This window comes from Phallusia mammillata, chromosome 6 (genome assembly GCF_965637545.1).
Source record: "Phallusia mammillata chromosome 6, kaPhaMamm4.hap1.1, whole genome shotgun sequence".
NCBI lineage: Eukaryota > Metazoa > Chordata > Ascidiacea > Phlebobranchia > Ascidiidae > Phallusia > Phallusia mammillata.
This window is the reverse complement of record NC_137257.1, coordinates 810,646-825,420: the sequence shown is the minus strand read 5'-3', so window position 1 is coordinate 825,420 and position 14,775 is coordinate 810,646. Positions and strand designations below refer to the sequence as shown.

Genomic DNA, 14,775 nt, shown 5'->3' with positions numbered 1-14,775 from the left:
GTAATGAAGAAAGTTGACAACAAATATCGAAACAACCACAATCATGTGTGTTGTCTGATACCTGCCAAGAGTCCGTTAAAAAATGCACCTAAAGTTGAGTTGGGTTGATTTTATTTATCAGATGAAACAAATCGTAGCAACATAACTGCATTAAAATATTAACTAAGTTAAGTAGGAAACCTATAATTAACCCTTTGCGTTAGAAAAAAGGTTGGGCTATAAGGATTATGTGACAAAAATGTTGTTGTGGAACGCAACCGCGCTATTCCCGAGCACGCGGCTCGAGGCATTCTTGTGTTATTTTAATTGCTACGCGTTGTGTGTGTGTACGCGCTTGATTTGTGCCTACTGCAGGAATGTGATTGGTGCGTTTGCAATTACTTCGTGAGCCTATAAAAAGCTGTTCACTTACTACGTTACTATTCTATTTTACTGATTTCGAATGAATACAACCTAAGTTACAACAAGCAAACTGTTCTTATTTGGACTCTGTAAGAAGCAAGGCACAAACGTGATTGAAAACACAACAGAGTTTCTGGCGACGAGGATGGGATACGTCAACTGAACGACTTGTTTCAATCTCAACGTTTGTGTCAATATGGAGAAGTTATTGGAGACGATGCAGAAGCAGATGCAACAGCAACAACGAAGTCATGAAGAGCAACAACGACAGCATAAGGAGCAAATGAATCTTATCCTGTCTGTGTTGGAAACGTCTTCTGGTCCCGCCGTTGCCAATTCTAATGTTGCTGCACCTAGCTTTAACCCCTTTGATTCTACGACAGAATTGTGGGACGACTACTGGTCTCGCTTCTCAACATTTGTGAAGGCTCCTGCAATATCCGAAAAGAGGGTTGCCCAAGTGTTTTTGACGAACCAAACCACTACAACTTACAAGCTGCTGTCCAATTTAGCAGGACAAAGTTCGCCTGCAAAAGACGTCAACGATCTAACAATGAATGAGATTGAAGGCTTCATGAAAGATCAATTTGATCCCAAGCGTTTTATTATTCGCGAAAGGTTCCGGTTTTGGAGCAACATGCAGCGAAAGCCAGGTGAATCGGTGCAGGAATTGGCCGCCCGGATTCGTCACGATGCTGCTACATGTGATTTCACCTCTATCTAAGATCCGTTGGATGAAGCTTTACGAACCAGGTTCATCTGTTCAATATCCAATGAAGCGGTGTTGAAGGCCATGTTTAAACTCAAGTCAGATGAACTTACTTTCTCTCGTGCGATTGAGGTTGCCATGCAGACGGAGGATGCGGCGCAAGTTGCCAAGGAAACCGTCTATGGGATTCTGTGCGTAAGGTGCGCAGATCCAAGAGGCAGTCTACAAAATCCGCATCGAATGAGAAGCCCAAAGAAGCTGCCCGATGTTATCGCTGTGGGAAAACTGGTCATTTTGCGCCGGTTTGCCGTCACAAGAATGCGACGTGTCGATATTGCAATCGCATAGGTCATACTGAAGATGCTTGCCGTAAGAAGAAGTCCGATGTGGTCAATTCGATGACGAATGTTCATTTTCTGAAGTCAATTTCCACTCATTCCCCACTACACAAGTTGGAGGTTGTGGTGTCACTTTATGGCAAATTTTGCAAATTTGAGCTGGATACAGCAACCAGTGGAAATTTCTTGTCTGTCCACGATTGGAAGAGAATCGGGTCGCCTAAGCTTCGGGCTCCTGATCGACGTTTTAATTCTGCGACAGAGCACCCAGTGCCTTTGTTGGGTATGTTTACGACGCCAACTACGTATGGTGGTCGAGTCTCTGATCAAGATTTCTTTGTCACGAAAGTTCCGCGCTTAAATTTGCTTGGTCGCAGTGCCATTTGTTCTTTGGAGATTTCGGTTGACGACATACTGCATCATTCATCTCCCAAAGATTGTGTTAATTCCGTTGCTACGTCAGACGACCAACGCTATCTGCCTTTACAAGATGCTTGCCGAAGTCTTTGCAACGAGTTTAAAGACATTTTCAAACCTGAACTTGGTTGCTTGAAAGGTTTAGAGCTTGAAGTGAAGTTTCAAGCGGAGGCTAAACCGGTTTTCTTTAAGCACCGTTCCGTGCCATTTGCGCTACAAGAAGACGTTGCCCGTGAATATGATGCAGGAATTGCCCGAGGAATCTGGACTCCAGTGAAGTTCAATGACTGGGGTACACCAGTGGTTCCCGTTCGAAAAGCACCGTTGTCAACCCACAACCGGCCACGACTAAGACTTTGCGGGGATTATTCAGCCACGGTAAATCCCCAATTGGCACTCCATCGACATCCACTACCTCTTCCAGATATTTTGATGCAGAAGCTTCGAGGAGGATTTGGTTTCACGAAAATCGATCTTGCTGATGCGTACAACCAAATACGTCTAGGTCCCGAAAGCCGAAAAAGGTTGGCTTTGAGCACTCACCGAGGTGTCTTGCTGCAAAATGTATTACCGTTTGGCATCACCTCGGCTCCGGGATACTTTCAACAGATTATGGACGAACTGACGCAAGATCTCCCAGGAGTGGCTGTATATCTCGATGATTTACTTGTCATCGGTTCATCGGCAAAAGATCACTTAAACAATCTTCGTCGATTGCTTCAACGTTTAAGTGAGAAGGGGCTTCGCTGTCGTTTCGAGAAATGCAAGTTCGCACAACCCACAGTTGAATACTTGGGTCATTTACTTCATAAAGACGGCATCAGGAAAGCTTCTAAACTCGATGCTGTGCTCAATATGCCTGCACCGAAAGACGTATCGGCGCTACGTTCGTTCCTAGGGTCGGTTCAATTTTATAGCAAATTTTTGCCACCAAGTTTTTCTTCCATTGCTGAACCTCTGTATCGTCTGACTCGAGACAAAGTTCTTTGGAGTTGGAATAACGAAGAATCAAAAGCTTTCCGTCAATTGAAGACATTGCTGTCTACCGACAATGTCTTAACTTACTTTGATCCCTCTCTTCCTATTGGGATATCTTGTGATGCGTCCAATGTTGGCATTGGTGCCGTACTTTTTCATCGCTGTTCGGACGGAAGCGAGAGGCCAATTGCCAATGTCTCAAAGTTACTCTCCTCCAGTCAGCGCAACTACAGCCAAATCCAAAAAGAGGCTCTTTCAATTATCTTTGCACTGAAGAAGTTTTACCAATATCTTTTTGGTCGGGAATTCATTCTTGTCACCGACCACAAGCCATTGTTGGCACTTTTTGGTCCTACCAAGCCAACACCTCCACTTGCGGCAAATCGGTTAGCACGATGGGCTCTTTTCCTCGGTCAGTTTAAATACAAAATCGAGTACAGGAAGACCGCCAGTCACCAGAACGCCGATGCACTCAGCCGTTTACCACAAGGGGAAGATGTCTATTTTGACAAAGAGGAAACTACAGATGATGTCGACACTGTTTGCACCATCACTACGCTAAGTCGTCAAGTCCAGCCCACAGACCCCAACACCATGAAGAAGGAATCCGGAAAAGATGATGTTCTTTCCCGAGTCATGCGTTTTGTCCAAAACGGTTGGCCAACAACTCTTTCATCGAATGATCCAGCTGCAAAGTTTCGCAGGTCTGCTGATTTGTTGACAGTTTCTCATGGTTGTCTGTTCTATGGAACTCGATTGGTTATTCCGCAAAAGCTACGACAACACGTGCTACAACTGCTACACCAAGGTCACTTTGGCATTCAAAGGATGAAGCAGTTGGCTAGGTCTGCAGTGTACTGGCCGAACATTGATGACGATATTCTGAATCTTTGCCGAAAATGTTCCATATGCGGAGAACAGCAAAACCTTCCTACTAAACCTTCTGTCCATCCATGGATGATTCCTGAAAAACCATGGAGTCGTGTTCACATCGACCATGCTGTAAACTTCTTGGGAAGCAATTGGTTGCTCATGATCGACGCCTATTCTAAGTACCCGTGCATTCATGCTACTTCATTGATGACTTCCAAGGCGACCATGAACTTGCTCGAAGAAGACTTCGCACATTTTGGTTATCCACACACTATTGTCTCGGATAACGCGCAGGCTTTCGTTTCTGCCGAGTTCCAGGATTTCTGCCGGCAGAGGGGTATTGTTCATCTAACGGGTGCGCCTTATCACCCGTCCACAAATGGCGCCGCCGAACGACTAGTTCAAACGTTCAAAAAGGCAATGAAGAAGTCAGAGAAACCCCCGAAAGAAGCTTTACAGGAGTTTCTTCTTCAGTACCGAAGAACCCCAAATTCTAGCGGTTTCTCCCCGAGCGAGTTGCTCAACGCTCGACAAATTCGATCGCTCATTGACACGATGGTACCATCACCTACACATGTCTTGCAACGCCAGCAACAAAATGCCGTGTCGAAGAACAACAAACCAGTGCGTATTAGTTTCCGAAATGGTGATCCATGTTACGCGCAACATTTTGGATCTAGACACGATGGTTCGAAAAGATGGGTTCCTGCCACTATTGTTAAATGCTGTGGGAGTAGAACATTTAACGTGAGAGTATTTCCTCGTGGTCCGATCTGGAGACGTCACCTTGACCAACTTCGTCCCAGATACCCTAATGAAGACGATGACCCTGGTGACCCTGAACTCTCACTTCCGTCAGAGCATATTCCGCTGGTCCCGTCCACTGATACACCAGCATCATCCTCATCTACTCCTCCCGATTCCCCGAGGTTTGGTCCTGACAATCCCCGTCGCTCGAAGAGACAACGCCTACAGCCGAGGAGGTTCGGCTACGATGTTCAGGGTGAACAATAATAAAAGGGGAGGTGTTGTGGAACGCAACCGCGCTATTCCCGAGCACGCGGCTCGAGGCATTCTTGTGTTATTTTAATTGCTATGCGTTGTGTGTGTGTACGCGCTTGATTTGTGCCTACTGCAGGAATGTGATTGGTGCGTTTGCAATTACTTCGTTAGCTTATAAAAGGCTGTTCACTTACTACGTTACTATTCTATTTTACTGATTTCGACTGAATACAACCTAAGTTACAACAAGCAAACTGTTCTTATTTGGACTCTGTAAGAAGCAAGGCGCAAACGTGATTGAAAACACAACAAATGTAACGTTTATTAGTTTGTTTTTTTGTAAATTTCTAATTTTTGTTCAGCGAATTAAAATACTACTTTTTAACAAGGTAGTTACACATAACAAACAAGTCGCTTTTAAATAAAAACAGAACTATATTAGAAAAATAACATCGTCAACGTTGTGAACAACCACAAAGTATCAAAAGTCCGAAATAAGGTAAAAAAAACTGTGAACACCAAAAAGTCTGTCAATATATGAAAATTCGCCATCGGATGTTTATCTAACAATCTATAATTGTTTGCAATCAATTGTCAATTTGAATGTAAACTTTTTTTGTTTTGCAAAAACTGATTTTTAGGTGCTGTTAAGTATTTTGTAAAACAAATACTGTCATGGCGGATAACACTCGTCACCAGGCAACTTCTCACATGCACGAGGTAAGACTAGTTGCAGTGCAAAAATATCATGTGCAAAAAAAACAAGAATGTCTAATCGTGTGTAACTGAACCACTTAATACACCGGTTTCTCTATAAATCTTATTTTCAAAAAAAAAATAGTTGGGACAGCCTGAAAGTAATGCATTTGTTTAAACAATTGTCCCACATGCCTTTAAATTTATGTGGTTTTTGTTTGCCAAACATGTTATGTTTTCTTACCTCTTTCCAAAAGTCAATAATAAACTCATCAAATCGTTTTATTCGTTCGTTTACTACTCTTCTGCTTGTTCTTCGTTTACTACTCTGCTATTTGTGTAAGTCGGATTAACCATTAACTCGATGCTCATCCACCCTTTAGTCCGTGCCAATTATCGTTTGGCGAATATATTTTCCAACTTATTCGCTCTCTAAACTTCTGCTTGGCTGGGCTTGGTCCTATATGGGGAAGAAGTCTTAGCCTTGAATTGTAAGAGAGACTAGTAGCCTGATAACGTTTCATTGTATGTGAGTAAAAGCAAATGGCAGATATATAGATAACCTTGACAAGAAGGCAAAATTAGATAGAAGGTGTTAGATAATGCTAAATGGAAAAAATTGAAAGGTCAATTACTGAGACGATGACGAAATAAAACGTTTATGCAATCACGTGATAAGGTCGCTTGTATGTAATGACACTTATTTATAAATTCAATACACGATACTCCACACCAGTAATGTTTGAGGGTCCAAAGATTTGAGTGCTCATGGAGTTTTCAGGTTGTTTAGTATTTTATTGGTCTCCGCCAGTTTTTCTCTTCAAAGTGAGAACTTGGGCTAGCACTATGTTTGCTGACTATACATATAGCTTACAGTGACTGTAAAACTTTCAATTGAAACGTATAAAACTGTGCAGAGCACTTACAAGTTTTGTTAATTAAATGACTTTGTAAAAAAATGTTTCCAATTGCCGTTTTGCCTAGCATATACTATTACTTGTGTGTAATCAAATTTAGGAGGAGAGCGAAAATGGACCAACTCACTCGGACGGAGCTGGATCAATTAGCAACAATTTGGACCGCACATTACCGATGCCTGAGAACTCAGAGGGTGATGTGGGTGATACAATGTTATCAGGTTAGACAAACTAGTGGTAGGTGGCGCAAAGAGCAATTGCAAGAGTTTGAAAAATGGAAGATGTAAATATGGGGCAGGAACTTGGCCGAACGGTCTGGCGCGCCTGACCCATATACAGACATAAAAACCCTGATCTGGATGCGTCCCCGGGAGAGTCCTGGGATGTAAAAGATGTAAATATGAATTTATTTTGTGTTCCAAACTTTGTATTTAACTCAGCGTGTTTTGGACTTAATGATATTGCGCAATGTTAGAACGTTATTATCCTAAAGGTTTAGAAACTACAATTAACAATTCAACTAAATACAAACAAGCCCAGGAACCGGATTACGCGCTTACTGCGTGACACGTCGTACGTTTATCCAGCACTCCCCCGTGGTTTACCAATTTACACCACACATACTCATACACTTACAACTACAATCTTATTTTTTAGTAGTGGTGGCTGCCAGGGGAATTGCATCAGTGATTTTTACCAGTTTGAAGGGGTTGGGGTTCGCTTCGTGCTTCGGTACACAAAGTGAGTTAAACTTATTATCAATCAATCTATGGCTTGTGGAAAACCACGACTGAATGAAAAACATGATCGCTTTTTTATTGACACAGTGCTGGAAAGAAATAATGAAGCAACTGGGACCCAGATCCGAATCCCTGAAGGCGATGATATAAATAATTTGGGTAAGTACACTTAAAATTAAACCCACCTTTTGCAAAACAATACTATACTGAAAAGGTTTTATTTAAACGCATGTTGAATTAGGCAACGTTACTCAAACTAAAAAACTTTGCTCGCAATCGAAACAACTGTTTTTCTCGCAAATTTAACGTTGACCTGTTTTGTAGACTTGACTGACTTGACCCGTCCTTGTGTCTCATCGGATAACGTATGAAGTCTGCTTAATGTTTAATTTTTGTGTTTATTTAATATGTTACTTCTGCTAAAACAGTGGTTCTTAAACTTTTTACCAAGGCCGAACCACTATGATACCAATCAGCCTTTGGTCGAACCCCAACAAGTTACATCCTAGGTTTCTAACTCATTTTGAGCTTTTGACCATACATTTTTGCTGCCAACAAAGGTTCGTTATTTTGACGAACAATGCGCACAGTGTTCTTGTTATGTCAAATATAACCTACAAACTTCCAACGTTTTGCCATCCAGCAAATAGTAATTGCTATTTTTAGCGACTAGATACCCCTATAGTTTGATTAAAACGTTTGCCGAATATTTGTATTCAAAAATACCTTCATCGAACCCCTGATTCAACGTTGCCGAACCCATGGGTTTCGTTTGAACCCATGTTAAAAACACTGCTCTAAAAACCTAATTGACTGCGTGCCTGTTTTTGTACCCATCTTGTCCTGTCACCAACTGCACTTATGAAACCAATTGTAGGTCGAAATAGTTTGCCTTTACTGCCAGCGTAATTTATATTAGTTTTCCTGTGCAGTACATATTGTTGCTTTGTTTGATGCTGCAATAAACTTGTAAACTTGTTTGTTGTATCGTTGATGGTTTTGCAGATGTTGTTTGGGCGGATCAGTTCTTCGCCACTTGAAATTTTGCGCACTGACGGCGGTCACTGATTTGATTCTGTCACCAGCATTAAATCTCATAACATTGTACTTTTTTGAAGTTTGTTTCGGAACCCAAACAGTATATTCGTCTATTTGTGATGACATATTGAAATATAGAAGTAAAAGTATGTGTGTGTGTGCTTTATAAAAAATTACTAAATAGACATTTTAAAACTGAAATGTGTGTAATCCAATTGCCATCTGTGCTCAATGACCAAGCTAAAGTGGGATACAAAAATACAGGAATAAAACGGTAATTACTTAGCCTTTGGCCTACTACTTGACCACTTGATCCGGTTTTATTGGAGGTTTTAATTGAGTAAACTGACGAAGGTATTGTGTCTGCAGCTGATAATTGGATGACTAGTCATTTGTTGTTTGCAAATGCTCCCAGACGGATTGACCCATGCGAACCAGTGAAAAAAGTTAGTTTCTCCCCACAGTTAGTTTCTGCTGTTACTTTGAAACGTTAGTGCTCTGTCTAGCGTCGGCTTAAATACTGACCAGGGGAATACAAATTAAAAAAATAGACTTTCAATTATAACATTGATATTGTACGTGAAATAAAATCGTTTTGATCTTTATCAGTTCTAATGAGGCGTTTATAAATTATGTAAACCTAAAAAGGGAGGTACAGGAAAAAAAGTTGAGAAACACTGGGCTAATGTAAGCTTGTAAAAAATTCCATCATCACTTTTTCTGAATGTTTCAACAATTTCTTTGTTTTTTCTTTATACCCGGCAACATAGTATCCCCGGGTAAATCCCCGGGTAAATCCCCGCACGGTAATGGTGGCGGTATAAAAACCAACTGGCACAAACTCTGCCATAGCAGCCAGCAAACCAAGTTCCTGTCTGTACCACCCGTTCGAAGCTAACAGCCAGTCATGCGCGAGCCTAAGGGGGATTCCCCTTTAAACGAGTCGAAAAGAAAAAAGCATCCGCGAGAGAACACAGTGAGACGCGTCGCTTTTTTTCAGCACAATTTTTGAGTCTGCTAAAGAGATTGATATTTTTTTCAACCATACAGGTTTAAAGCATTTTAGCTTTATAATGAAGAAAGTTGACAACAAATATCGAAACAACCACAAACATGTGTCTTGGCTGTTACCTGATTTTATTTATCAGATGAAACAAATCGTAGCAACGTAACTGCACTAAAATATTAACTAAGTTAAGTAGGAAACCTATAATTAACCACTTGCTTTAGAAAAAAGGTTGGGCTATAAGGATTATGTGACAAAAATGTAACGTTTATTCGTTTGTTTTTTGTAAATTTCTAATTTTCGTTCAGCGAATTAAAATACTACTTTTTAACAAGGTAGTTACACATAACAAACAAGTCGCTTTTAAATAAAAACAGAACTATATTAGAAAAATAACATCGTCAACGTTGTGAACAACCACAAAGTATCAAAAGTCCGAAATAAGGTAAAAAAAACTGTGAACACCAAAAAGTCTGTCAATATATGAAAATTCGCCATCGGTTGTTTATCTAACAATCTATAATTGTTTGCAATCAATTGTCAATTTGAATGTAAACTTTTTTGTTTTGCAAAAACTGATTTTTAGGTGCTGTTAAGTATTTTGTAAAACAAATACTGTCATGGCGGATAACACTCGTCACCAGTCAACTTCTCACATGCAAGAGGTAAGACCAGTTGCAGTGCAAAAATATCATGTGCAAAAAAACAAAACTATAAGAACTAATCGTGTGTAACTGAACCACCTAGTACAGGGGTCGGCAACCTATTGTGCACTGCGGACCGTTTTTGAAAGTGAAATTTTATCGCGGACCGGTCTTCAAAAAAATACAAATATATAGCTATAAAGACGCCTAAATAAGTTTTTCATCCCGGGATACATGGGCAAAATGTTTTATAGCATTTAACCTGAAAAATTATACGGCTCGGTAACGAACTCCTCGCGAAACGATATCGGGCCGCGGACAGGCGGTTGCCGACCACTGACTTAGTACACTGGTTTCTCTATAAATCTTATTTTCAAAAAACAAATTAGTTGGAACAGCCTGAAAGTAATGCATTTGTTTAAACAATTGTCTCACATGCCTTTAAATTTATGTGGTTTTTGTTTGCCAAACATGTTCCGTTTTCTTACCTCTTTCCAAAAGTCAATAATAACTCATCAAATCGTTTTATTCGTTCGTTTACTACCCTTCTGCTTGTTCTTCGTTTACTACTCTGCTATTTGTGTAAGTCGGATTAACCATTAACTCGATGCTCACCCATTCTTTAGTCCGTGCCAATTATCTTTTGGCGAATATAGTTTCCAACTTATTCGCTCTTTGAACTTCTGTTTGGCTGGGCTTGGTCTTAAAAAAGAGACTAGTAGCGTGATAATATTTTATTGTATGTGAATAAATAGCAAACGGCATGCAAATATAGAAATAATATTGACAAAAAGGTAAAAATTAGGTAGAAGGTGTTAGATAATGCTAAATAGAAAAAATTTGAAAGGTCAATTACTGAGGCGATGACGAAATAAAACGTTTATGCAATTACGTGATAAGGTTGCTCGTATGTATTTATTTTATTTATAACTTTAATACACGATATTCCGCACTGCTACTGTTTAAGGTGGACGCCGAAGATGCACGAGGTCTCTCAAGCACAGCTGAGGCCACCGGCAACATTTTGCAGATCAGGCAAACTTTACCCGCGAATGTGAGAAACATGGGTGATGCAATACCGTCAGGTAACTTGACATGCGACATAACTTTCGTTTATTTTGTGTGTGCCACGGGGAGACAACATCTTGTTAAAATTAATGTTTAAAACATGCAAAATTAGTGACTTTGAGAAAAATAATGAAACAAAAGAGCTCTTTAAATTTTGCGAAACATTACAGAATGTTTTTCCTGATAATGCCATCACAAATAACAAAATCGATTCGAAATACGTACCTTTGTTGAGATATTCCTATATTTACAACTTTATTTTTCAGCATTGAAAGAAATAGCATCAAGTGTTTTCAATGGTTTACAGGCATTCGCCTGTGGCTGTCTAGGAGTTCAGATTCCAAGTGAGTGTAAAGTATTATCAATCTATGCCATGTGGTAAATCCACATTTGTATGAAAAACATGATCGTTTCTTGTTGTTGTCGCAGTGCTGGAAAGAAATAATGAAACAACTGGGACCCAGATCCGAATCCCTGAAGGCGATGATATAAATAATTTAGGTAGGTATATCTCGCTATTACCTTAACCCTTTTTGAAAGGTTTAATTGTTAAATTAGGCAATGTTACTAAAACTAAAAACTTAAATCGAAAACGATTTAATCGAAAAACTTAACACTGAGCTGTTTTGTAGACTTGACTTGACCTGCCCTTCTGTCTCATCGTATGAAGGTTGCCTTATGTTTTATTTTGTATTTATTTAATTTGTTGCTTATGCTAAATATCTTATTTGACTGCGTGCATGTTTTAATACATATATTGCCTCGTCGCCAGTTGCCCTGTTGAAACCAGTTTTAGGTGGAAACAGTGTGAACTGTCTGCAGGCTCTACTTAGCTCTCTGTGCCTTTACTGCCAGCGTCGTTTATGTTTAATTTCCTGTGCAGTACATATTGTTGCTTTTTGTGTGCTGCAATAAACCTCCGTTTCCCAATCTATTTTCTTATGTGGTCGACATAGAGAAGTGTGAAAAATCGTGGCCCATCAATCATCTTAAGGATCTAGTAGACGGAGCTTTACTATGGCAATTGCTCAGCAATTTGGTGAGTCATCAATTTTTTGCCATTGTAAAAGCCCATGCTCCGTTGCGCCACCTTTTCGAAATGAGCGCCCTGTCTGTGAGTTTTTGTGTTAATAGCTCTACCCCCCACTTTACGGCAGACTCACATTTAGTTAATTTTTGATAGGTGGCGCAAAAAGCTGAATTATTTATTTAGCTGAAGAGGAGTAAGATTAGGATGTTTCAAAAAAAATTCTTAGGGAATTTTAAATGCTAATACCTTACCCCGACCCTAATAGCCCTAACTGTGCGCATTTAAAAAAATAACAACAAATTAACATTATAGTTTTTTTTAATGCTGATCTTTTTTTAAGGTAAAAATGATTTAAAGCAGTAGTGGTTGTGGTATCATTAATTTGCGATGTCACTTTACTGTACTACGTTTCTTTGCAATAATAACCTGTGTTTTATGATCTTCCAGCTAATTAAGACCGCAATGGGCCAAACCTTTTACAATACGTAAACTGAACTTAACACGAAATATTTTGCAGACAACGTCGTGTTTTCCGGTGCAGCTAAGTTTGTTAAATACCGATAAATTGGGTTAAGAGTGCAGTTGTTTAAATTTATAATAAGGCTGGGGTTGGATTAGAGACTAAATTTAACAAAAAGACCTAGTTTTTTAAGTTGATTTTATTGTTGTTATTATTATTAAACCTTTAAACCAACCGTAATAGCCCTAACCGTCAACATTTATTACACAAACTGCATTTAAATACTGCGTTCGCCAACTGCCGGAAATTACGTGCCAATCTGTATAGTGTGAGTTCTTACGTTAGTAGCTATAGCGTGTTTTCGAAAAACAAAAATAAGTTAAATAATAAATTGAAATAAAAGCAGATTTATTTGACAAGTAAGTAATACATTGCTTAAGTCCATAAATGTGAGAATCGTTGTGGACTGTGACACTACAAACTTTTGCTAAAATGCACAATGTTTCAAAACAATTAGGTGGTGCTAGAGAGGCCTACATGAATGTAAGGGGAAACCCCTGGGAATTTTAAACGCTGCGTCCGATATAGGCAAGAGCATGCGAAGGTTACCGACAGTGCACGAGCCTTTGACGTTTGTTCTTTCGTGATCGCTCTGCTGAAATTCACATTCTTTTTATAGAATGCTTGTATGCTGAAATTCAAAAAGGTTATTTTTTTGTCAAGCTGACACCACGGCCTCTATGCGACCTTGTTGTGCAATGTAGTTGGAAATTGATAAAAGCTTAACGTACTATTAATGCTTTACTGTTATTAATATATCCCTTATTTGTACGATATTGGTTTAATATGTTTCAACCCATCAGGTTTCCATGGGCTGGAGCAATGCCGTTTTAGTTCCTTGCTCAGGAAAACACAAATGATTACACGTGATTTAAATCAACAGTACATTTACTTTGGGTGTTAGTATTCTTAACTACAATCTGATTTGTAGTTGTATTGACTCGATGTACACGTTTTTTTGTACTAAGAGCAGCAGTTTAAGACAAGTTAATTTCACACACAACGACGATGACTCTACTTTTTAACTAACCGACAAGAACTGATTTAAAACACAAAAGTGTGCAAAAAATTCGACAATTGTAAACCACCAGATAGTGCTAGAGATGCCCAATTTCATTCAGAGGAAAAAAGGGGGAGTCCCGGGTAAAGTCAGCTCACTGTTTGGCAAGTGCGCGCTGAGCTTATTGACAATGAACAAACCTTTGACATTTTGTTTTTGTTTTGTTTGAAACTTTGTTTTGCAAAATGTCAAGTTACACTAGTTGTGGTCGTGACGTACAGGTTGGGTGATATAAACCAGTGCTTGGGGAAATTGGGAGGAGATCGATCTTGTGTTTCACTGTAATTGGATTTAAAATGCACGGTGGCAAATTTAACATCTAAATTGTGGCCAATTTAACTCATAAATTTAACTTCGACATTAAAACATCTGCAACTGAAACTATTGATCCTTTTCAGATCACGAGAGGACGTGTGATAATAGCAACAATAGTAACGATGAAGTGTTTGTCTGCAATTGCAGATTGGAGCGATAAATAAGCGGAACCAAAGTTTGGTGTGTGGCTCGTTGTTACGCGTGTTTGGCTTTCTACGTCTGAACCAATCACATCGCGGCATGTGGCGTCAGCAAGCCACGCTGGTGGTGACATCACAATTGTGCCGGTAGGATAACAATGCCGGCCGGTGAAACCGGCAACAAAGAGGGTATTCCCCTCTGAAAGCACCAGTATTCCTTTTCAGGTGAAGTACCTCAAAGTTTTGCCCCTTGGTTCCTGCAATTAGGACACCGAGATAATGCATTGCAGAGGCTATGTATAACAGCAAACCTATACTTATCAGTGATGCAACCTATTATCTATAGGGGTTTCATTACGCAATTACTTCCTGTTTTTTAATTCACACTGGCCTTAGAACAGGTTTTAAAGTTGTATGACTATCATGGCTTAAGTTGCTTAGAAGCCTTTGAATGTAATTTCCGTTGACAATTTAACAACATACGTGGTTAGACAGATATTACCAAATTTACATGGATTTGTTGATGCCATCCAAGTACATTTAAATTTCAGTCATGGGTTGCGCTAGCCTGTCCTATCAATATTCAAACATTTGATGCAGTTTGTGGGTTTGTTGCTGTGCAAGTTTTACATACTTAGTACTTTATGTTAAGCCTTTGACAATATCACGAAAAAAACAGCACAGTCAAAACTTTTTTATGTGTGTGGGCAGAGATATAAGCTGTATTTAAAGGCAAAGATAGTAATGGTGTAAGTACGTAAGGTATCGCTGCACGAAAACAGGAACCTATTTTGTTGTTGTGTCCTGTGTGACTTTGTTCTTTTGTGACAAACTGGCAACCGAATGAACCAATCAGGTAACGACAGTTGGCGTTCGTGACGA

The 14,775-nt window shown here is 39.6% G+C and overlaps 2 protein-coding genes across 5 annotated transcripts; both read left to right on the top strand.

The window, feature by feature from the left end:
• Nucleotides 1-598: 598 nt before the first annotated feature.
• Nucleotides 599-1,126, top strand: LOC145232625 (uncharacterized). Its single transcript, XM_080097287.1, has one exon. The coding sequence runs from the start codon at nucleotides 599-601 to the stop codon at nucleotides 1,124-1,126; it is 528 nt and encodes a 175-aa protein (XP_079953413.1).
• A 4,125-nt stretch (nucleotides 1,127-5,251) lies between these two features.
• LOC145234694 (uncharacterized) lies at nucleotides 5,252-11,758 on the top strand. 4 transcript variants are annotated; one of them, XM_080099421.1, is made up of 5 exons: nucleotides 5,252-5,439; nucleotides 10,728-10,845; nucleotides 11,095-11,172; nucleotides 11,258-11,329; nucleotides 11,461-11,758. In XM_080099421.1, exons 1-5 carry the CDS (start codon nucleotides 5,395-5,397, stop codon nucleotides 11,469-11,471), a joined length of 324 nt encoding a protein of 107 aa, XP_079955547.1. In that variant the 5' UTR covers nucleotides 5,252-5,394; the 3' UTR covers nucleotides 11,472-11,758. The 4 variants fall into 4 exon arrangements, with proteins under 4 accessions (XP_079955547.1, XP_079955545.1, XP_079955546.1 ...); XM_080099419.1 differs by lacking the exons at nucleotides 10,728-10,845; nucleotides 11,095-11,172; nucleotides 11,258-11,329; nucleotides 11,461-11,758 and adding exons at nucleotides 6,433-6,553; nucleotides 6,993-7,073; nucleotides 7,160-7,231; nucleotides 7,397-8,259 and having other exon boundaries at nucleotides 5,323-5,439; XM_080099420.1 differs by lacking the exons at nucleotides 10,728-10,845; nucleotides 11,095-11,172; nucleotides 11,258-11,329; nucleotides 11,461-11,758 and adding exons at nucleotides 6,433-6,553; nucleotides 6,990-7,073; nucleotides 7,160-7,231; nucleotides 8,078-8,259 and having other exon boundaries at nucleotides 5,323-5,439.
• Nucleotides 11,759-14,775: the final 3,017 nt, after the last annotated feature.

Excerpts from the sequence above, each read along its gene's own strand:
- LOC145232625 (XM_080097287.1), top strand. The coding sequence starts at position 599 with ATGGAGAAGTTATTGGAGACGATGCAGAAGCAGATGCAACAGCAACAA.
- LOC145234694 (XM_080099418.1), top strand. The coding sequence starts at position 5,395 with ATGGCGGATAACACTCGTCACCAGGCAACTTCTCACATGCACGAG. Across the intron at positions 7,074-7,159 it reads TTCGTGCTTCGGTACACAAA|TGCTGGAAAGAAATAATGAA; the intron begins GTGAGTTAAACT and ends TTATTGACACAG. Across the intron at positions 7,232-7,396 it reads CGATGATATAAATAATTTGG|ACTTGACTGACTTGACCCGT; the intron begins GTAAGTACACTT and ends CCTGTTTTGTAG.